Source organism: Muntiacus reevesi, chromosome 12 (genome assembly GCF_963930625.1).
Source record: "Muntiacus reevesi chromosome 12, mMunRee1.1, whole genome shotgun sequence".
In the NCBI taxonomy this organism is placed as follows: domain Eukaryota; kingdom Metazoa; phylum Chordata; class Mammalia; order Artiodactyla; family Cervidae; genus Muntiacus; species Muntiacus reevesi.
The window spans coordinates 13,186,954-13,210,845 of NC_089260.1; the positions used below are offsets into that span (position 1 = coordinate 13,186,954).

Here is a 23,892-nt window from a genome sequence, read left to right on the forward strand (position 1 = left end):
GTTCCCGGACACCAGCAATGTTAAGTGATTGTCCACGGGAGCTGTGTGCTGGGGTGACACCAGCCCTGGAGGTGGAGGCATGTCCTGTGTTAGGCCCCCTCTAAAGAGGTCCAGTTAACCCTCTTAACATTCCTCTTCCTCACTTCCTATGTGAATCATTTCTTTTTATTGGATTAAAATAAGCACCTCTTTATATCCTTTCTTGTCCTTATTTCTGGTGTTTTTTGTCCTTAACTGGAGAAGGAAATGGCAACCCACTCCAGTATTCTTGCCTGGAGAATCCCATGGACAGAGGAGCCTGGTGGGCTGCTGTCCATAGGGTCGCACAGAGTCGGACAGGACTGAAGCAACTTTGCGTGCATGCATGCATGCATGGCCTTAATAAGATTATTCATTTCTTGAAAGGGAAAATGAGTCATATTTCTTCAGGGTCTTTATATATATATATTTCTTTGTGTCATATTTCTTTGGGGTAATGTATATAATGGGGTAATGTATATAATGTGTATTTCTTTGGGGTAAATAAGCACCTGGATGACACAAAGAACTATTTGGTTTAGATGATGCTTACTTTGGAGAGTTGCATGCATAGTATTGCTGCTTAGTGTTTAGCACTTTATATACAGTTCTATTACCAATGACAATACAGTTTATCTTGTGATAGAATCCCTCTCGCCCCAGATTTCTGTAGGGACGTTCACAAGTATTTTAGGGTCAACAAATTTGAAAGCCCAGGAGTCACAGGCAGCAAGGACTGCTTCCTGAGCCCTCATTGTACTCAGTTTAGTTCAGCAGTCTGTATTCCGCCCAGCCCGGGCCTCCGGCATCCTGGAGTTCATCTAGTTTATCTTCACCAGGTCCAGCCGGGCCTCAGTAGCGTTCAGAGCTGTCCTTCACTGCCCATGCCCAGGCTTTAGCTCACAAACCCCAGCTCTTTGGCATAAGACACGCCCAGGCCTTGACCACCCTTCCCTTCAGACCATCCTCCACACTACTTTCCTCATGACCTTTCAAAGTCAAGGTCGTGATCCCCTCCATTCCGCTTACAATTTTTCCCTAATCTCCATCACCTGTCAGGAGTGCCTGCTGGCCCCCGAGGACCTTTATTATAGAGCCTTACACCTGCTTCCATTGTACATGGCACACGCTGCAAGCCCAGGCAGCCCCACACCTGGTGCCAGGCTGGCACCTCCCTCTGACTTGAGAGCGCCTTCGGCCTACCGACAAGCCCATGGCATCCCTGGCAACCCACCTCATGGTCCTCTCCCAGACACCTTTCTTGGTTGTTCCTGGAAGCTCAGAGGAAGAAGTGTTTATGTACAGTTAAGTCTCCTGCATAGGAACGGATTCCTCCAAGGATGCATTCATAAGTCCAGTTTGTTCGGAAGTCCAGAGTTCACTGAGGTACCCAGCTAACACAATTGGAGGGCAGGCTGTTTCCCTCAGGCCTGATGTTGAAGGAACGCACGTTTCACATCTCTGGATGTTCACAACTTGAAGGTTCGTAGGTTGGGGACTTACTGTACTTCCAAACATCTTTTATTAGTATCTCTCTCCTATTGTAATATTTGTTTTTATATTAATTTATTGAGAGCAGATATCTTAATCATCGCAGAATACACACCCAGTAAAATGCTAAATGAGTCAAATATAAAAATAATTTATTCAATATGAACTTTCAAAAAATATCACTCTTCTCTGCCAGTTGATATTTCAGCTCTAATTCTCGAAAAGAATCTTTAACATTTTATAAGATGAAATGAATGTGGCCTTCAAAGCTGATATCAAAGTTAGTTAACATTGGTCCACTTTGTAACTCAAGACTGAGTTTTCCATTGGGAGAGAGGATCCTTAACAGTGTGTAGCCTCCTAAACATGACCCTATCTTTGTGTCTGTTTCAGAGATTCCTCTTAAAGAGATGAAAAGGAGAAGATGGCAGGGGGTGAGGGGACAGCCAACTTTGCATTTAGGAGTCAGGGTTGAAGATTCCTTACCTTCTTGGCCCCAGGGAGACAGCCATGGTTAAAGATTGTCTATGAGCGGAAAGAATTTGCTTGTTTTCCTTGGTCTTTTTGCTCACTGCCTGTAACCTGTTCAAGTTTAAAACTCCGAAGCCAAAGTTTTTGTGTTCAAACCTTTGTTAAAAAATGCTAGGGCTTTCCTTTCACTTGTCCTGCTTTTCGGGTTCTCTCTTGGGTAGGTTGCTGTTTAATCACTAAGTCGTGCCCGACTCTTCTGCGACCCCATGGACTGTAGCCCGCCAGGCTCCTCCGTCCATGGGATTCTCCAGGCAAGACTGCTGGAGCGGGTTGCCATTTCCTTCTCCAGGGGATCTTCCCGACCCAGGGATTGAATCCATGTCTCCTGCATTGCAGGCGGGTTTTCACCATCGAGTCACGGGGGAAGCCTTCTCTTGGGTAGTTCTCTGTGCTAAGTAAGACAGGGTGACGTGAGGTGTTTCAGCCCCTGGCTGGTCAGCGCCGACGCAGGGGAGTTATCTGCATGGGCCTGGGCCCTGGCTCCTCCTCATGTTCCCTGGGTCACGCACCCGCCACGGCCTGGCCTCTTCCCCTCTCTGGCACCCACCACGTTGAGAAGGCCTGCTCTGTGCCAGGCCTTGGGCTGGGGGCCCTGGAGCTGCTGCGGGTGAATGAGAAGGGATCTTAAATGACAGTTTTCCTGTCATCTGTCCATTTGGTGTTTTCTCTGTGTATGGTCAGGGCTACCCCAGCATGCTGCTGCTGGAACACCTCCTAAATTTAGCAGAGCGAGGGGAAAAGAACTTTGCCTCCCTGGGCTCGTCTGTATCATATGGGTCAGTGTAGCAATCTTGACCTCCAGCCAGCATTCCAGAGGCCCTGGCACCTACTTCGTTCTGCCTCTGTCTGTTGTAACTGTGGGCAAGATAAAGCAAGAGCTTTATTTTCCTCATCCTCCAAGCAATGATGATACTTCCCCGGAGAACTATGGAGTGGTCCAACCAAATGGCAGCTGGAAAAGGCCTTCGGAAAGTTCAGCGGCTCCAAGACCGAGGTGCCTCAGAGGGGCCTCAGAGGGCCTAGCAGAGAGGCCAGGGTGCTGCCCCAGCCTCGCAGTTCCCAGCCTGAAGTCCTCTTATTCTTTGTTGCTGCAAAGCAAAATGTCTTAGTTGAACAAGAATCGTGAGACCAGGAAAAGTCAAGATGGGGCTCTGGCAGCCCTGACTGCGAATCACAAACTTCCCCAGAAGTGGGAACCTTATTAGTAGTTGTAGTTAGTAGTTAAGTCGCTAAGTCGTGTCCGACTCTTGTGACCCCATGGACTATAGCCTGCCAGGCTCCTCCGTCCATGGGATTCTCCAGGCAAGAATACTGGGGTGGGTTGCCATTTCCTTCTCCAGGGGATCTTCCCAACCCAGGAATCGAACCCGGATCTCCTGCACTGCAGGCAGATTCTTTACTGACTGAGCTATGAGGAAAGCCCGAGGGAACCTTATTGCCCCCTGGCAAAGCCTGAGGAGATGGTACCAACTCCACAAACAGGGACCAGTCTCGTGTGAACAATTGAGAGGGTTTTGGGGGTCTAGGGGGGTTTTGTTAGGTTAATCAGAGGCTGTTCCAGCAAATTAAAAACTTTTCTCATGGGCCGAAGTTATACTAAGATAATTATTTAATTTTTGTGTCTTACTGTGCTCTTCATCATGATTCTCTCAAAAAGTCAGGACTATGTCTGTTCATCTTTATCCACAATGATAGGTGTCGGCTAGCTGAGTGGGCAAAAATTACAAATTAATTACTGACAGGTCGTCTGTGCCAGGCACTGTTCTAAGTCCCTCACATGTGTTAAGTTATTTTATCCTCACAGCAACCCAGTGAGGTGGAACTGTTACTCTCCTTTGATAAACTGAGGAAACCAAGGCACAGAGAGGAGGGATAATTTGCCCGAGGTCACACAGGCTGATAGTGTGAATTCAGAATTCTGGCCCAGGCAGTCTGGCCACAAACCTTTCCTCCTTGTCACTGCACCGAACAGCCTCCTAAAGGGGAAAATACGTAACCTTTGGGGTCAGTAAAATGCAGATTGTGATCATTTCCCCCTTCAAGGGTGTTAGGAAGTTTAAGAGAACTAACATGCAGAGCAGCTATAGCTAGCCTTCTGAGTGAGGCACAGACCCAGTGGATGTCAAGAGATAAACCCTTTTCGTCCTCTGATTGAAGGTCTCTGGAATCTGTAGTGTGGTCTTTGTAGCCTTAGTAGCCAAGTTGCTTTTCATGATTAAGTATGGAAAATGTCCGTATCCCTTAGCGTTGTGGTTAAGTCTCTGGATGCCGGGGAGATGAGGGTCTCACAGAATGGCCCCGGTCAGCTAGTCGGGAGGCTGGTGGGCAGTGGGCCGCCTCCTCGGTCACCCATTCCATTCTTTCTACGTGCCCACCTTTTGTAGGCAGTGTGTGAGTGCCCTCTCTGCTCTCAGGAAACCCAGAGGGCCTAGTGGAGACCCCTAGTCTGATCTGACTCAGATTTCTTCTTTAGCTCACCTGCCTACCCTTTGGTCTTTGATCACAGGAGCGTGATCTTCCTGTACTGTGTTTTCAGTTTTACCAAAGACCTTGCTGTCCATCTTTGATACTTCTTTTTTTTTCTAATTAGGCAAATATAAAACGGCCAACTTTTCAGACTCGCTGCTATTTTATTCAGGTTTAATCGGCCTTTTTTTTTTTTCTTCTCTTTTTTTAACTCCTGAAACTAGGCCATTCTTTGATCCCTATCTTTCTAGTAAGATTGCTCAGAATTTACAAAATTGCAGCTTCATTGTTTATCACCGATCCCAAGTTCTTACAAATTTAATGTTGATGTATAATCCACTTTTTTGGAAAGTAATATATCTACATTGCTTAAAATCCAAGATATTCCACCGAGTGTATGGTGAGAAGTCTCCCCAACTCTTCATTAATTCTCTTGGGATAAAACAAAGTCACCATTTCTTGGGTGGATTCCCAGAGACCCTGTGGAGCTCAGCACAAGTTACAAGTTTCGTATACTGATTTGTGCTCTTCTTTTTGCACAAAAAGTTTTTTACTATACTCCCGTTCTGCAAATTGCTTTGTTTACTTCATGATCTCTTAAATTACTCTGTACCAGTTAATTAAAAGCATCTTCATTGTTTTTATGGCTGCCTACTTTGTAAACAAAGGTCCGCCTAGTCGGAGCTATGGTTTTTCCAGTAGTCATGTATGGATGTGAGAGTTGGACTATAAAGAAAGCTGAGCACTGAAGCATTTATGCTTTTGAACCGTGGTGTTGGAGAAGACTCTTGAGAGTCCCTTGGACTGCAAGGAGATCCAACCAGTCCATCCTAAAGCAGATCAATCCTGAGTATTCATTGGAAGGACTAATACTGAAGCTCCAATACTTTGACTACCGGATACGAAGAGCAGACTCATTGGAAAAGACCCTGTTGCTGGGAAAGATTGAAGGCAGGAGGAGAAGGGGATGACAGAGGGTGAGATGGTTGGATGGCATCACCAACTCTGTGAACGTGAGTTTGAGCAACCTCCGGGAGTTGGTGATGGACAGGGAAGCCTGATGTGCTGCAGTCCACGGGGTCGCAAAGAGTCAGACACGACTGAGCGACTGAACAGCAACAAGTACTTGCTTGTGAGCCAGAGCCATAATGTTTTAACGTCTCTTTTGGGTGGGCATTTGGTTGTTTCCTTGTTTTGCTAAAACATACAGTGCTGTGGTGAGCAGCCTTGTACATATGTCATTTTTGCATAAATGAGGGTGTATCTGTGAGATATATTCTTATACATGGAATTGCTGAGTTACAGAGTATATGCATTTATAAATTAATGTGTTGTCAAATGGCCCCATAAAGGTAGTGTGTGAGAATACCTGTTTATCTGTTTCTGCATATCCTCACCAGCTCAGTCATTAAATTTTTGCCTTTTTCCATAAGGTAAGGAAGAGTTATGTTAGTCACTCAGTCATGTCCAACTCTTTGCATCCCCATGGACTGAAAGCCCTCTAGGCTCCTCTGTCCATGGGATTCTCCAGGCAAGAATACTGGAGTGGGTTGCCATTCCCTTCTCCAGGGGATCTCCCTGACCCGGGATTGAACCTGGGTCTCCTGTGTTGCAGCAGATTCTTTACCATCTGAGCCATCAGGGATAAAGTAGATAAAAGTGGTCTCTTTGTATTGTTCCAGTGTGTCCATATCTTACCATGAACAAGATTGAGCATCTTTTTTTTTTTTACTTGCCTGAGAGCTGCTGGATTTTTCTACTCAGTGAACTGTCTCTTCATATCCTTTGTCCACTTTTCTATTTGTTTTTCTCTGTCCATTTGTTGTTCTTTCTGTTAATTGATTTGGTGGGGAGAGCTTTGTGATTTGGTGAGTTAACCCTTTGCCTTCATATGAGTTGCAAATATTTTTTTCCAAGTTTATCTATCACTTTTCCTTGGACTTTGCTACTGATTTCTTTGGCGTGCAAATTTGTCAGCTCTCTCCTCTGTGTATCATGCTTTAGAAAGACATTCCCCACTCTGAGGTTGTCGTGTCTTTTTGGGGGGTGTATAGGTTTGGTTTTTTTTTTAGTTCTCCCATCATTTTTTATCTCGAATTTTGTTTTGTTTCAACTTTTAGTTGTTTGAATCATCTAGAGTGTTTTGGTTTAAGGCATGAGTTATGAGGCTCTATCTTCTTTGCCTTGGCCACAGTTACTCATTTTAGCTTTGCTTTTATTTTGTAACTTACCAATTGCATGCCCAGTTCACCTCTCGTATACCATCCCTGTGCATCTTCCATGAGTCAGGTGGGATTTAGGATGACAGGTAAGTTTTCATAAGGCAGTTTGGCAAAGGGGAAAGATCATTATCTTCAGAGTCTAGCGGGCCTGGTTTGAAGCTGGCTCTGCAACTTCTTAGCTCCACAATCCTGAGCAAGTTACTGAACCCGTCTGACCTTTGTTACCTCATCTGTAAGATGTGGTTGATATCAGCCCATTTTGCAGATGGGTTGTGACAATTAGAGATAATGTCTAGAAACTGCCTGTTCATGCCTGAAAACACAGTAGGTCCTGTCATCATTAGCAGTGTCAGTAGTGTGACTTGGTCTGAATGAGGACATTGTGTCCCCACCCCCGCTGTGTGTAGCCATTCTTCAGTAAAAGCGAATGTTCCTGGGAGTTGGATACAGGGCTTCCCTACATAAGCCAAAGGGCATGGCAGGTGTGCCCCAGCCTGGCATTTTGAAGTTGTGTTTATAACCTCTGGGCAAATGTTTAATTGTTAGGATGACCATTAAAATAAGATTGCACTTTGTTATGAGAAGAAGTCTGTCCGATCGTAAAGAATGGTTTTGTAGTCAGATTTCTGAATTTAACCACCAAGTGTTGTTTGTCCAGGATTAGTTCAGTGCTGTTTGGCTGTGTGGTGATCTAGGAAACATTTAAGACCTATATGACATCTTATTTCAGAACCTTATGTTCAGTCCTGTTGTAAGTCTGGAAATAATTTCACTGGGTGCAGAAACTTAGCAGCCTAAACAGGAGTTGGTATGTAAGTTAACACTTTTAAACCACCACCCAGGACTCAAGTCCTTAACGAGGTAATAATTGCTTCATTCCATACCTTTTCATGTGTGTATTCTGATTCTCAAGATCTTTTTTCTATGCAAACTTGGTTTTCTTCTAAGATTCTTCTTTGACCTGTTTCTTTTTATTTAGTAATATTCAATCTTAAATAATTTAGCATTTGTCTTTTGAAAACTTTCACTATAGACAGTCCTCCTCCAGATAAGCCCAGTTTCTTTTATCATTTTTCAATGTATGGCTACTAGTTTCCTCATCTCTAAACCATGTCCTTCCATTGTGTTTCTTCTCATAGTTTCTCTTACTTATCCTACTTCTTTCTAAACTGGAACACTGAACTTCCCTCTACCAAGCTTCCTGATAATTATCAATACTTCAGAAAATCTTCCAGCTGTTTTTCTGTTTTCCTACTTTTGTTTGCTTCTCTGAGCCCCAGATTTGTTACTAGAATCTTCTTTCTTAATTAAAACCTAAATTTTTCACCATCAGTGGTAAGAAAATTTCCATTTCGGAGATTTTTGTTGTTCAGTCGCTAAATCATGTTGGACTCTTTTGCAACCCCGAACTGTAGCCCACCAGGCTCCTCTATCCATGGGGTTTCCCAGGCAGGAATACTGGAGTGGGTTGTCATTTCCTTCTCCAGGGATCTTTCCAACCCAGGAATTGAACCTGTATCTCCTTTGTTGGCAGATGGATTCTTTACAACTGAGTCACCAGGGAAGCCCTTGGAGAATTTTACTTCATTGTAAAACAGTAAATTTTCTTCCATAATAATCAGTCCAGAAATAGATTGAGGGCCTACTGTGTCCCCAGGCTCTGTGGATACAGGTGTGAATAATTCCCTGCCTTTAAGTGTTCACTTTCTACAGAGAAGACAGATAACATATGAACCAACAGACGTAATCTTTTCAGTTTACTGGGGTTATGGAGGAGTTAAACACAGGAACATGTGGGAAATGACCAGGCAGGCGCAGGGCGGAGAAGGTTGTCTCCTTTACAATTCTTAGGTTTAGAATTTAAATGCAAGTTTAAATCTGGTATTTTGTTTTCACTTTTCCTTTAGCATTTTTTTGGCTAGTACTTTCTGATGGCGTTACACTGCCCCGTTTTTGTTCATCCCTTGAATAGCCAACTGCCCAGATTTGACAAGTGACTGCATAATCTCATCGCCTCATGTCCTTCCTCCTTATTTTTTGAGATAATTCTTATTTAATTTATTTTTGGCTGTGCTGGGTCTTCGTTGCTGGGCCTTTCTCTAGTTGTGGGGCTTGGGTTTCCCATTGCAGTGGCTTCTGTTGTGGAGCATGGGCTTCAGGGCGTGCAGGATTCAGCAGTCGCGGCTCCCAGGCTCCAGGGAGCAGGCTCTGTAGTTGTGGGGCATGGGCTTCGCTGCTCCGTGCCATGTGGGATCCCCGTGGGCCGTGGATCAGACCTGTGTCCCCTGCCTTGGCAGAGGGATTCTTTGCCACGGAGCCACCAGCAAAGCCCTGCCCTTCCGCTTTATAATCCTGCGCTTCCTTTCTGACTCCTGAACAGTTTTCTGCCAGTCTCTGCAGTGACGGTCCTCTGTGTGTGTGTGTGTGTGTGTGTGTGCTCAGCCATGTCTGACTCCCTGAGACCCCATGAACTGTAACCCACCAGGCTCCTCTGTCCATAGGATCTCCCAGGCAAGAATCCTGGAGCAGGTTGCCATTTCCTTCTCGAGGGGATCTTCCTGATCCAAGGGTTGAACACGTGTCTCCTGCGCCTCAGTGACTCCCACCACTGAGCCACGTGGGAAGCCCCTTTGTAAAAGAACGGTGATTCTCAAATGCTTGTCCGAGTAGAACGTGTGTTGGGGTGTAAGGTTGACAGTGCCTTTATCATAAGAACTAGGCTTTACTATGAGGCTGTATTATTTTAGGAAATACCGTAGTGAATAGTAAATAGTGAATATAATGAATTAGCTCAGCAAAATAAAGTTAGCAATCCCCAGTTTTTTTAGAACATGGAACTTGTACTCTTCTAGACTGATTATAGATTCAAAAGTAACACTCAGTGTTCCTTTTCTGTTTTCAGGGATGACTCTGTCCCAGAAGACAACATCTGGAGGGGCATCCTCTCTGTAATTTTCTTCTTTCTTATCATCAGTGTATTAGCTTTCCCCAATGGTAAGTGACGTAATGCTCTGTCACATTTCTCCTCTGCATTGTGCTCTTGTTGGTATTTTTGAGATGCATGTCATCTAGAAGATGAAACTGGAGGGTGGAATAAAAAAAGAATCTGAGTGTTGCGTGGTGACTAGGGGAACAGGCTCTGGAGGCAGACTGCCCATTCCGCCATTCCTAGCTCTGTTTCCTCGGTCCCTCTTTAAGACGTTTCTGTCTGAAATGGAGAGAAGTACAGTGGAAGAGTTAACTGAATTAATACCGTAAAATACTCTGAATAGTGACTGACGAATCATAAGCTCTCAGTGAATGTCAGCTGTTCTTATTGCTGTTTTTGGTATTATCAGCCAAATTGTAAATTACACAATTACTGCTCATTTATTCCTTTTTGCTAAAGATGGGGTCAGTGCTGTAATGAATATTAGTTAAATAACTTGTTGTCTTTAACTGAAAACTTTGCTGGGATATAAATTTTCATTATCAGGTTAAAAAATTACTACTATGAAATTTTCCTCTTTCAGCGTTACGGAGTGAGGCAAAAGCCTTGGTCTAAAAACTAATTTGGTATTCTGCTGCACTTAAGATTCACCCCTTTCCTCTGAATTGTCCCTAACAAGTTACATTATTTTTTCTTATTCTGCTTCAGTACTTCCTCCCTGGAATATTCTTATTTTCTGCAGGTGATTTTCTAAATAGTCACTCTTTGTATCCTGTTTCTTTAACATTTAGGGTATTTTGTAACTTGCAATCTTTTTTTGTGAGCTGTGCTCCATGGGTCCTGCTCAGGTTTTAAATATGATGATTTAAGATGTGCTTCTTCTCCATCCTCGTATCTATTCAGTAGAGTATAATCTGTAATATACAGAGCTCATTATGAACGTAAGGGATGCTACCTGGAGCTGCACCCTGGTGATAGGATTCCAATACCAATTCCATTGTGTGTGTGTGGGTGTGGAGGGGTGGTGTCCCTCCGCCGCCTAGCATTGCTGAACATCAGCTGGGCGTCCTGCAGTTCTACTCAATTTGACACTGTCTACCTGGGGATAGATTGGATTTCACAGGTTGAGTCCCACCAGGCTGCTCCTCCCTCCACTCAGATACCAGTCACAAGTCCAGGGTGTCCCCTGGCTGTAGATCAGAGGTTCCCGTGACCTCCTCTTTGGGTTTGACTAATTTGCTAGAACAGCTTGGGAGACCAGTTTACTCACTAGAGGACTGAGAATATTAATCAGCAGCCAGATGCAGAGATGCTTGGTGGGAAGGAAGGAGACCCTTCCATGCTTCTCGGGACGCCATTCCCACCAGACCATGTGCTCACCAACCCAGAAGCTTTCTGAGCTCTATCCTTTCAGGTTCAATGGAAGTTTCATCACTTTGCTGATGACAGATTAAATCTTTGGCCATGGACAATTGATTTGCCCGCCAGGCCCTCCCGCATTCCCAGAGGTCAGGGCGGGTGGCTGAGGGTTCCTATCTCTAATCACCTTGTGGGCTCCAGGGCCTCCTTCTTGAGCTGCTTCATTAATGTAACAAAAGACTCTTATCACTTAGGAAATTCCAGGAGTTTAGAACTCAGTTCCAGAAAGGGGACAAAGATCAAATACTTGCTTCTTATAGATCACAGTACTCAGGAAAGTCCCCTGCATACTCACGAGTTCTGTTCCAGAGTGCATTCGTTAAGTCCAGTTTGTTCATAAATTCAACAACGTTAGGTACCCAACTAATACATTCGGCTACATAGTACATTGCTATAATAGATTTATAATACTTTTCACACAAATAGCATATTAGGAAAAACAAACCCAAAAGATAAAAGCATTGTTAGTCTCAGAGTACAGTACTTTGAAAAGTACAGTGTTTTAGTTGCTCAATCATGTCCAACCCTTTGTGATCGCATGAACTCTCCAGACTCCTCTGTCCATGGAATTCTCCAGGCAAGAATTCTGGAGTGGGTTGCCACGCTCTTCTCCAGGGGATCTTCCTGACCCAGGGATTGAACCTTGTTTTCCCACATTATAGGCAAATTCCTTATCATCTGAGCCACCAAGGAGGCCTGTAAAGTACAGTCATACCAGCTATACCATGGCTGCTTTCACACTTGCTTCTGGACACCTTGGGCTTGAAATAAAGATACTGTACCACTGTACTCTGTACAGTGAAAGTGAAAGAAAAGTGAAAGTGAAAATTGCTCAGTCGTGTTTGACTCTTTGCAATGGAATTCTCCAGACCAGAAGACTGGAGTGAGTAGCCTATCCCGTCTCCAGGGAATCTTCCCAACCCAGGGATCGAACCACGGTCTCCCATGTTGCAGGCAGATTCTTTACCAGCTGAGCCACAAGGGAAGCCCAAGGATACTGGAGTGGATAGCCTATCCCTTCTGCAGCAGATCTTCCCCAGTCAGGAATTGAACCTCGGTCTCCTGCATTGCAGGCGGATTCTTTACCAGCTGAGCTGTGAGGGAAGCCCACTCCGTAGAGTACTATACGGTAAAGTGCACCAAAGCACAGACACCCGTGGAGGATGCGTGCACATGAGGGTGTACACCAGACATGTGAACTCACTTACGTGATTGGACACGCAAATGCACGTTCACATCTTTGAATGTTTACAACTTGGAGGTCCGTATGTAGGGGACTGGCTGCATTATACATGGCAAGTCTTTCAGGTTTTCCCACAATGTTGGCAGTGGAATTTTGTTCTGTATTATTATTTTTTTTAATGAGCATTTTTCTTTTTCTTTTTTTTTTTAATATTTATTTGTCTGTGCTGGGTCTTAGTTGTGGCTTGCAGCATCTTTAGTTGTACCTTTCAAACTCTTAGTTTCGACATGTGGGAATCTAGTTCCCTGACCAGAGATTGGACCTGGGCCCTCGGCACTGGAACCGCGGAATCTCAGCCCCTGGACCACCAAGGAATTCCCTCTTCTGTAATTTTGTGGGTTCTGCTGGTAGCGTAATAATCCAACCAGTAAAACCATGATTCTGAATCCTTTGGGGAGTGGATTATTCTAGATGACCAAGTTATTTAGCAGCTGAGTTTAGTTCTCCAACCCCCCTCAAGCTTTTAGACTTTTACTTTTATTTGTATGTTTTTAGTGAAAACCTTTCAAGATATGAAAACCTGTGTCTTAGTGTAGGCTGCAGTGATAGAATACCATAGACTGAGCAGCTTAAACAGAAGATTTCATCCTATGACAGCTGTGAACCTATGAAACCAAGCAAGCTCTGTGCTTCCGGAATACAAGAGCCAGCCAGGCACAGAGCAGACATTGCTATTCCCAAAAGAAGAGACTGGCAAGAAGGAAGGGGTGACAAATTCTAGGCCGAAACTTAGGAAGGCAAACTCTGTGAGATCTCAGGGTTTAAGAGTAAGCCTCCTGGACTTGATGCCCCGCCTTCCAGACCCCCAGGGGCAGCGGTCTGCCCCCGCAGCTTGCCCAGTGGGGGTTGAATCCCCGAGACTCCAGTACACTCTTCTCCCCGGCTCTGCTGGGCATCCGTCTTGCCCTTGGAAACTAAGGTGAGGCTGTCCTGCTCCTGTCCCGCCATGGCCCTGTCATGGAAGTGGACAGATGATCTCTGAGCCACCGTGGGGTCCTTCTTCCTAGGTCTAAAGGATAGCAAATGTTCACAGTCAAGTAGCTCTGTGGTTTGGGCCTGAAGGATCCAGGAAGTCCAACCGTCTTCACCTTCAGGGTTAGAATTTCAACATGTGAATTTGAGGGGACGCAAACCTCCCGTCTACAGCACCTACATACCTTATGCAGATAATGACCAAACATAATTTGGCCTTTCCTTGGTGGTGAAAGTTCTTATAATACACAGTGATTGCAATATGAAGAGATGTTCAAGATACAGAGAGGTCATGGAATGAAGAGGCATTGGCCCAGCTATGATATTCACTTTGTAGGAAACATCCCCAGTGTTGAACAGCTTTTCAAGTTATTTGTCTTACTTTCTTTCTTCCTCCCGCTTCCAACACACAGGACTTCACAGGCGGTGCTAGTGGTAAAGAACCTGCCTGCAATGCAGGAGACATAAGAGACTCAGATTTGATCCCTGGGTTGAGAAGATCCCCTAGAGGAGGTCCTGACAACCCACATCAGTATTCTTGCCTGGAGAATCCCCATGGACAGAGGAACCTGGTGGGCTGCAGTCCAAAGGGTCACAAAGAGTCGGACATGACTGAAATGACTCAGCATGCATGTGAGCCCCAGCACACAACATCTCAAGATTTTAGGTTTAGGGACAGGTTGGACTTCATGGAGCCCATCCTGTCTTTCAAGGGCGCTGTGCCGTTGCACAGCTTAAGTGACCACTTGGGGCATCGAGCATTTTCTAGACAGTGGTGGTCCCCCTGAACTCTGGAACCTGGCCTTACGGAGGTGGCCTAAGAATGTAGCCCAGAATAGATGGTAAACTGCATCTCAGATTTGCTACCAACACAAGGCCTGCGGCTGCCTGAGCCCCGAGGGAGGGGGAGTAGGTGACAGTTCAGCTGGTGGGCCCTGTCTCCCCCTCAGCCCCTGCCTGCTGTGTCCTGTGTAGGGCAGTGGCCTACTTCCCAGCCATCATTTGATGCCAGGGCCACTGTTGATCCCTGTCTTCTTGTTTCTTATCTCATTTGTCCCCCCACCATCTTTTTTTTTTTTTTTTTTTCTAATTTTTATTTTAGATCAGTCAATGAGAACATAGTATGTGCGCAGGAAACTAATCAATCCAGAGATGTGTGTGTCCTTCCAGCCTCCTGTTTTCCTTGGCTGGGTGTTCATTCTTGCCTGTTTCTTCCCAGCTTCGAAGGTTTCTTTTCTGCTTTTTAAAAAAAAATTAGGCTTGCTAATTCTAAGAGCCATGCTGGAAGTTTAGGGATTCCCAGACTCAGCCCTCCATAGTTGTGATTTTACCGCCTTTCCTGCTGGACTCCAGCAGGCACTGGGGCTGTGGTGCTTCCCCTAAGATCCCCAGAGCCCTGAGCGGTGGGGATTGCATCTGTCGGATGTGACATTTTGCATGATTTCTGCTGATTTCTCCTCTCTTCCGTCGTGGAGACCTGTCATCTTCAATGTGCACGCAACTGGCTCAGTCTCTCATGGTGGGACTGGGCTTTTGTTTTACCTTTTGGAAAGATAAAAGCTGTTTGTTTTCATGCTTTCCCTGCCTGCCCCGACTTTGTGATAACATGCAAAGCAGGGAGGACCCGCAGAGTCCTGCTTGGTTTACAGCTGATCCCAAGGCCGGCCAGTCACTCCTGGACCACCCTCAGCCGCTGCCGCCGCCTGGGGTTGGGGCCCAGCCCTGCACGGCCCGGACTCAGCAGAGCCCTGGTCTTGCCTCAGGCTAGGCCGGTCGTGAGGTGCCTCGTCTATCTCCTGTGCATTTCTATGTCTCTCTGCCAGTCTCTGGCTCTTTCTCCCAGGAGCGCCGTCTCAGGGCCTCAGTTGACCTGTGTCTGGGGTGCTTGGACTCCACGTCCGCAGCGGGGAGGCTGTGCCTTTCCTCCTCTGGTGCCCACAGATATCAGCCCCCAGATTGATCAGACCCTTCGCCCACACAAAGGACAGAGACCTTCAGCCTTCTGTGCAGGAAGGGTTAGGATGTCAGAGAGGCCGTGCTTGGAGGGACTGTCGCGCAGCCACGTGTACTGAGCGAGCCCACTGTGTCTGCCTTGTTCTCCAAGGAGCCAGTTACTCTACATCAGATCAGTGAAACCATAAGTTTCCACATTAAAGAATGCTGTCCTTGAACATCATTTTTTGAATCAGGGGGTGGCATGGAGTTGATGCGGCCAGGGACCTGGCTGGCCCCCTGGGAAAGGGTCCCCCCGGGCATATGACTGGCCCCTCCCCCAGCTGGCATTCAGACGCCGCCCTTTGCGGGAGCTGTTCCGCTGGGTGGATGGTTCTCTGAGTGGGATGGACACGCCTCTTCCCATTCCAGTCTGGCCACCTTGTCTTGCACTCTCCCCACCCTTGGCACAGATTCTCTAATTAAGTATTGGAGTGAATGGGAGGAACGGAGGCCAGCGTCTGCCTTCTCCTTGAAAGACAGTTTGGGGGAAGTGCCGCCAGTAGATGGCATTCCCAGAATGGCTCTGCTTTGGCAGATTCAAGTGCATCTCTCCTTGACCTAGTAAGGGTTGCCCTGAACGTTTGCGCAGAAGCCTGCATTTGGTGCTCTGCATATGTCTCGTGAGTGTGATCACGTTCACGTATGCTCTCTGCGTGCTAGGACTGGCCCGCTCCTACAGGAGGGGGCCCTGTGGTTCTTTTGGTACAGAGTCTAGGTAGCAAGACCCTTGACTTTCTCCGTAAGGTCTGTAACAATCGGTGTGCTTTTGGCCACAAATAATAGGAAACCTCTTTCAAAGTGGCTTTAAAGAATAAATAAAACGTTTGCTTTCTTGCATCCACGAGAGGTTCTGAGAGAGAGGGGTTCAGGGGTGGCTAATTGGGCAGCTCAGTGACACGTGAAGACCTGGGCTCTCTACCTGTCTCTGCTCTACCCGCTTCATCGGGACTGAACTCTGCTGCCCTCGTGGATTTGGGACCCCTGCAGCCCTGCTGACGTGCAGCCGTGGATGGTGTCCAGCAGCAGAGGAGGCTCCGTCTTCCCTGCACCTTTTTACGAGTGAAGAGGCCTTTTCTAGAAACTGCAGCATGCGTGCCCTCCCTCCTTTTCGGTTAGGCGTAGGCCCTACGCCACCTCTGCTCCAGGCTGACCTGCAGACAGGTGTTTAGAGGCTGGAGGACCTCCCAGGCACATTCATAGATCTCCAGTAGATCTCCACTGACTGGAAGAGTGGAAGAGAACCAGGATTGCCTCCATCAGCTTAGAATTTACTGCTGGGTTACATGGAGGGGGAGTGGAGGAGACTCAAGCAGACTTTTTCATTTGACAGTCTAGACAGAGTGAGTGATGGGGTGGGTTCCAGAGTTCCTTCCTTCCGATAAACGCGCTAGGAGAGAGACCCCAGGGGGAGACCTGGGAGGGGAGGGTCTGTTACCTACACCCGCTTCTTTCCTGTCACCTTCTCTCCCATTCTCTTTCTTCTGGTTCCCTTGAAGAAAATATTTTAAATGCCACCTCCACCTCCTTAGAGCAACTGGCCCTCCCATGTAAGTGTATTTTTAACTATGCCACTGTGTCATTGGAGTGTAATTATAACTGCGTCACGGTCACCCGAGTGAAATTTAGAAACCCGCTGCATCTCCAGCTGGCTGCGAAATTTCTTTCAACAGGTGACTCCTGTGTGCCTTTCCAACTGCGGAGGGGCTCCTTTACGGTTCCTCCGCTTCTACCCCCCCGACCCTAGGCACCCCGTCCTTATCCTGGGCCCCCATTACCCAGCCCACGTGGTCTTCTCAACAAATACATGTTGCATTAAGTAATGAATCTGTCAGGAAAGAAGTTCACAGAATTAGCCTTCTCTTGTCCTCTCCTCGTCTGCAAGAAGAGCACCGTTCAGCTCGTCTTCAGGGTATTTTGAAGAGGGTGAGATCTCTAGGATGTCTTGATTTTTCCGAGTTTACCCTTCTATTTGTCCTCATCTGATTTCTCTGAGCTTAGATAGTGCGAATCACATCTCCCTGAGGCATGAAGATGATCCAGAAGATTCATTGTCTCCTAAATTAAAAGAAGAAAAAAATATTATCTTCCCCCATTCTGTCTCCTTCCCCACGACATTTTTTTTTTTTTTTGATAGAAAAATTCTTTCTTAGGTTTGAAATTTGCTGAGAGATCATTTTATTTGCCTTTTCTAGGTTTTTCCTAGAGGAATTTCAGCTTTCATCTAGTACTAATCAAATATCTTGCAATTTCCTTTGTCAATTACACCCGATAAAGCTGAAAACAAGATAATAAAGGGAAGAGGCAGACTGCGAGGCTCCGAGGCACAGTCCTGCCGCTGCCGGAGAGGCCGCTTCTGACTTGGGTTAAAAGGAGTCTGTCTCCCTAGGGTTGGTTCTTGGAGCTCAGATGTTCGTGGATGTGACCATAGGTTGCTGGCAATTCAGGCTGTGATCTTACGTTTTGATTTCCGAGGAAGTGTTTTAAATGCGTGCTCTCTGCTAGCAAAGACGTTTGGTTTCTGTTTTCTTTTGAAATCAAACTGGCTGTTAATATCTGATTGAAAATGAGGTATTTCAGTCATAGGGACTGACAAGAAAGTAAAACATGTAGTTTTTCATAATGTGTCTTGTGCGAAAACCACCTTCGTAAATCAAACCAGCACTGGTTTCTCCATCACCACCCTGAGATGCCTGCCCCGTCTCTCCTGCATAATTGAACTGAGGGCCCAGACTTTTCCAGGCAGCTTTTACGAAATCAGAAATAAAGTATAGACAAGAAGTCCTGCCCAACCCCCCCACCCCCCACCCCATGAGATGGACCACCCCTCCTGGTGTCCCGGCTGTAACACTGGGCAGAGGAAGACCACCGAGAAAATAGTTTGCAGGGGAGTAAGATCTGTGGGCAGGCATTGGGGTGAGGTAAATGGTCCAGGATGTCTCTGCCTGTGTGGGCAGGTAGATGCTATAGGAGGCGTGGTTTTAGAGGTGACTTGATTGGCGTAGCCAAGTGTGCATGAACACCAGTGAGTGTGAGTATCAAGGCTCATCCTATAGAAACTGCCAGCCTTATCTTCCATCTTTTAGAAGGCAAAACAGTATTTTTAGCAATATTATTGTCTCTGATAGTGAAGAGACTGTGAGTAATAGTGCTGGCATCTACTTCTGAAAATACTACACGAAAGCATTCAGTTTCTTCTTAGGAAGAAGAGGGGGGATTGGACAACTGAAATAAGGCCTGGACTGGGTTTAAAGTTAGCTCCTGAAAGGTCACCTAACATTCCAGGCTGGCCTTATAGCCTACCTTTTGTAGGTAAAAGGCCCTGGTGCTCTGTTCCCACCCACCCAGTTCAGGGCAGAGCTCCCTGGGGCTCCGCTGTCTCTTCTGAAACCCCCCGCATCAGATTTCTGAAGTCTTCCTGAGGTCAAATGCAAGGCAGAAAGGGCAGTTTTAAAAATTGTATTTTATGAGAAACATTTATGATGTAATATTATGGTGTATTATGTATATTATGGTGTATATGTTGGAGAAAAGGGGGAAAAAATTCCATAGTCATAAATCAAGATAAGGCTTTAAAAAACCAAATTACAGTGCTGTAAGATGGACATTCGCTCTCCAGGCCTTGGGACTTGTCTGTCTCAGGAATGACAGCCGGATAGAGAGACATAAGTCTTGAGCTGAAGCAGTTGCACGTTGGGTTGCAGAGAGCTTAAGGCCCCATCAGCCCCACATTCCTCAACCACCCTATCCCCTTTTTACTCTGAAATGGCCCTGCTGAGGGTTAGCTAGAAGAAGGGGCTGAGTTCTCCTTTCAGAAGGCCGCTCTTAAAGTAACCACAGGCCGGCGATGACTTTGGAGGCCTTTCTGCTGGTCAATGTGCAGGCTCTTGTATCAGTTCCCTGCCCCCTCTCTCATCCTTCCCATCTTTCCAGACCTTATAAGTTCCACATCACCGCAGCACTAAGCTCCATCACTAGCTTGTTTCTCTCTGCCCCTCTCCCGGCCCCGAGACAGTCCTGGCTCAGACCCTCCACGCTGAGCCCTGGCCCCGGTCTCCCGAGCTGGCCCAGTTCTGGCAGTTGATGGAAAAGTACCGTGGGTTCTTCAGACCTGAAGTGGAGTCCTGGAGAGGTATGGCCGTGAGTTCCTTATGCCCTGATGCCTTTATCTGTGGAAAGGGAAAGATGGTGGTCCTCACATCATCAACCAGGAAGACTAAGGTGTAGTGTGTCTGGTCCCCCAGCCTGCTACCCAGTAAGGGTTAAAGGAAAGCTCTGCTGAAACTATTAGAATCAGGAGTGCTCTTGAGAATAACACTATGTGGTTTTAAAAGTATCGATCAGGCATGGAATTCCTTTGTAAGGCAAATAATAGATCTTTGAGTTTCAGAGTTCACCTTGTAAAAGGAAATCATAGAGAAAGCTGCGGTCCCCTGTTCTGTCTGAAAGGTTAATTCAGTAGTTTGGATGGAGTAACGCTTGCAAGCCAGACTGCTACTGAAAGACAAGTCATTCCTGGTGACAGGTGAAGAAGAGCATTTGAAAGAGAAAATTAACTTAAAAGATGACAAATGTAACCATCAATTTTCTGGTAATTTGCAAAGAAAGTTAACCAGGTTGTGTTACCTGGAAGGAGATTCTAGTTTCTGTGCTTCACTTTGCCTTTTTTGAGAGAAAAAACAGCTGATTAAAAAGAATACAGGTATCCCTTGCAGTCCGAATCTTTGCTGTCAGAAATCAGAGGTTAACTTTCAAATTTCTCAGTATCTGAGCACTCGCTGCTTGCCATCCAAAACTCAGACACTATATTCATTTGGATAAAGCAGAGTCCCCCACATTCTTAACTTCTGAACTCTGAACATGTAAACCCAGAATCTGAATCAGTATGAATGTGGCTCATCCAAAGAAAGCAGTTAGAATATGTTTCAGTGTAGCCTTTTTTAAGAAGAAATAGGCCATTTGGAATGAGTTACAGAATAAAAATTACAATGTAATGTTCGCTTCAGGGAGGATTCCAGGTCACAAGCAACAGAAGCTGACTCTGCTGATGCAAGAGCCTGTTCTCAGATGTTAATTGGCTGGAGGAATCCTGGGAGGGCTCAGAAACCAGCCGCCCCTCCTGCCGCCAGCTAACCTCTGAGCTGGCCTATCACCCAGACCTGGTCTATGAGTGAGCCTTGACCAGAGTCTGTCCCGCTGTCACATCTGCAGTGCCTGCTAGATGGAACTGCCCCTGCCTGCAGGGTCACCCGCGCGAGGGGTGCCGCCCCCCCCACTGTCCCTGCCAGCCAGGATCTCGGGCACCAAGGAGGGAGAGGAGCACTCTCTACACTTGCCTCCACTGTCCGCAGCCCCTGATGTTCCCTAGCACGGGTGCAGCTGTAGGATCGGGACCCAGTTAGAAAGAAGGCTGGGCTGCAAGTTCTGGCCTGTCTCCTGGAGATAAGGGATCACACTGCTGGAAATCCTCCAAGTGCAGGAAGGCCTGGGCAGCCCCAGAATAGGTCAGGGGCCCTCTAGAACAGTGATCAGTATTTGCCAGCTGTAACCCTGCAGTTAGTGGTCACTCAGTTTAGTGGATCAAGGCCCAGATTACTTGCATTCATCTCCTGTTACTTTTTTTTTTTTTTCTTTTTAATGAGATAAAATAGAAGGCAACATATTGTTATATCACATGTAGTAAGTTTCATCCTGTGAAATTTTGGCTTCCCTTTTGTGAAATCTGGTATCTGCGTGTCTGAACTGGTCAGAGGTATTTTGTTACCAGAGGTCATGATCAGAGGCCCCGCACCAGCATGTTCCCGGCTCCAAGGCTTTGCTCTCAGTGTCACTCCCCATCTCACTTGTTTGCCAAGCACAGCGTTTCTCTCTTTTATTGTCGGTCCATCACAGTCTTGTCTGCCTGTCTGACACACACACGATTCCATCTGTCTCTCTCTTTCTCTCTCACACACACACACAGGATGTCCAGAACAGAGCTGTGAGGTTTCTTGTTAAGATCCAGTAAGTATTACATGCAGTAAAAGGCTGGTCTAGTGACCTACTCACTGTCATTGTGTCCATGGGAAGTTATCATCTGATTCTGAAGACAAAGCTTTAAGAAAAAGGAAAAAAAAAAGCGTCTGTTATGGTTCATGCCTGTTACAATTGTGAGGACAGTTGTTACAATGTACATAAAAGCTTTCAACCTAGACTTTGACCTCCCAGAATTTTCCTAGAGAAAAAGTATTGACAGTAGAGAGGCTTTTTAACCCTTTATCTCTGTGGAAATCAGCAGCACTGTCTTTATTTTGGTCTTGGTTTGAAGGCAGTCCGTTCTGACCTTGTAATGTTATCTCCGCAGGTCCGTTTACCCGGCCTCATCCGGCCTTGTGGCGAATGGTCTTTGGTAAGTTACACATTAGTCAGTTTCAAAATCCATTCTACTCTCAACAGATCTTTTTTCCTGTTATGTTAGGGCAGTTTTTCATACCGCTCTACTGTAAAACTTAATACTTTTTTACTTTTTGGTGTTCTGGTGTCAGTTTGTTATTAAAATGCTTAACCACAAAATAAAGTGCTGGTGACAACGGAAATTCTCATACACATGAACTGTTTCAATCCCTCCCACCCCCTCAACCTCCCAACACCGCTGTCCATTAACGCACAGGATCTGATGTGAGGGAATGTGGCTTGTTCTTCCTGACGTTGCTCTTCACCAGTGAAGCTCGCATGCCTCGTATGAGCGTGTTTGCCTCGTCAGCATCCAGGAGGGACTGAAACCCCAGCAATCTCCCCAGTGTCGCAAATGGGAAAGAACTCAGAAAACGAGAGTTCTTAGCAAAGAGCCCTGATTTCAACTACGGTTTAGTGATGAGTGTCACATATATGTGTTGGGTCTCTTATGACGTTTACTTGATTTCTAGTCCAAAGAGTAAAACCACCTGAGTGGATTTAAATCTTATCTTCAAAGCTCTGGGACTTGGCTTCATCTTACCTAAGTAATCATCCAAAAAATTATTCAAGGTTCAGAAAGTGTAATCTTACGCGAAGGGACGCTTAAAATGGAGATTATACCCAAGTCTGTTTATTTTTCACCCTTCAGAGATCACAAGTAAGTCTCTCTGAATTCAGTGGGGAGTCCCGGTGGGTCCAGCAGGTGTTCACCGAGTCCCGAGTGGGCGGCTCCTGTGGCCCTGAGCCTGCAGGCGGAGGGGCCCCCGGGAAGGGAGGGCGGCTGTAGCAAGCACCCTGGGAAACAAACCAGTAATCTGAGCAGAGCAGATGTCTCCCAGTGGCAGAAAGTTTATTAAAACCACAAGAAGAGACATTGACTAAGTAGCCACTTTCATTTGGGGGTGATGGGAGGCTCGAAGGAAGTGTGCTTAAGCAGAAACCTTCCTGCAAAGAAGGATCCAGGCAAAGATGTTGGGAGGTGGGCCAGGCCAGGAGAGGCAGAGCCAGGCACAGATGGGACCACAGAGCTTGGGAAGGGCTGGGGGATGCAACAGGAGGGGGTTTTTTTGTTGTGTTTTTGTTTTTTTTTTTTTAGGTAAGTACATGAGTCATTTTCATTTCTCACAAGATAGCTCTGGTTGTGTTATACTTATAGCTCATGGACTTAATATGGCCACTTCAAAGCTGTGAGTCATTTTCAGCTAGATGGCTACATCTAGTTTTTCTAGTTTTGTATGGTCCATTCTAGGTAATAAGCAGTTTTATTTCTTCCTTGGAGTTCTGGAACCCTTTGATAACCTGATGAGAACTATAGACCCTTTCCCAGTATACACACATAGGCACACACAGTTTTGCCTATAATATTCAGGCCTTCAGGGAAGGCATTTTAGAAAGCCTGGCATTGAAGCCCAACTGTGAACTCTCGTTCACAGAGCCTCCTGGTCCACACTTTCTTTGTATCCCAAAATAATTATTTCAAAAGGGTCATAATGAGAAGGTGTAGTGGGAGGTATTTGCAGTGAAAGTCTGTAAAAGTAACTGGTACATAATAATACCTAGAAGGCTATCCTATAGACGTGTCTAAAAACGCATGCGCCCTGGGCCCTGGGATACACGACTGAGTCAGCCGTGTACTCTCAGCCATCCCCCCGCCCTGAGGACCAGGAGAGGCCTCGTCTGCCAGGCGCTCCGGAGGATTCCATTCCAGCCAGGGACACTCTCTCCTCTGGAGCAGCTCCCTGGGGACTGGTGCCAGCCCACTTTGGATGGGGCTCTGCGGTCCAAGGTCATTTGTATTACAGCATCTAGATGTCCTCCAGAAGCATTTTCTTCCCAGCAGATTTGAAAAGGAGGGAAAGTCACAAAGCCATTGGGGGCTGGTTCTCAAGTCTTTCTAAAATGTCTTTGCAGGTTTTTGTCTTCTTACAGTAGATTATTGACTTTCTTTTTCAAATGACATGGGGCGATTATTAGGCTACCAGTTACGATGTGATCATGCTCACAGGGGTTAATGTGGGGTGTAAGGGGGGAGATGAGCGACCCTGGGCCACCTCTCACCCCTCAAACCGGGCCAAGTCAGGCCTTCCTTGCCCGCCTCCAGTCCAGTCTCCATGCAGGTGGCCAGAGTCCATCTCCTGAAGTGTTCTCTAGGTCATCTGATTTTCCTATTTGGA

The 23,892-nt window shown here is 46.3% G+C and overlaps 1 protein-coding gene across 2 annotated transcripts in view; it reads left to right on the top strand.

Annotated features, from left to right (window-relative positions):
- PTDSS1 (phosphatidylserine synthase 1) overlaps nt 1–23,892 on the top strand; it is a 65,805-nt gene that overhangs the window by 4,983 nt on the left and 36,930 nt on the right. Inside the window, exons 2-3 of one of the 2 annotated variants that reach the window (XM_065902571.1) lie at nt 9,631–9,722; nt 21,627–21,671. In XM_065902571.1, coding sequence (XP_065758643.1) covers nt 9,631–9,722; nt 21,627–21,671 — 137 coding nt within the window. The remainder of the gene's footprint in view (nt 1–9,630; nt 9,723–21,626; nt 21,672–23,892) is intronic. The other variant, XM_065902572.1, reaches the window with a different exon arrangement.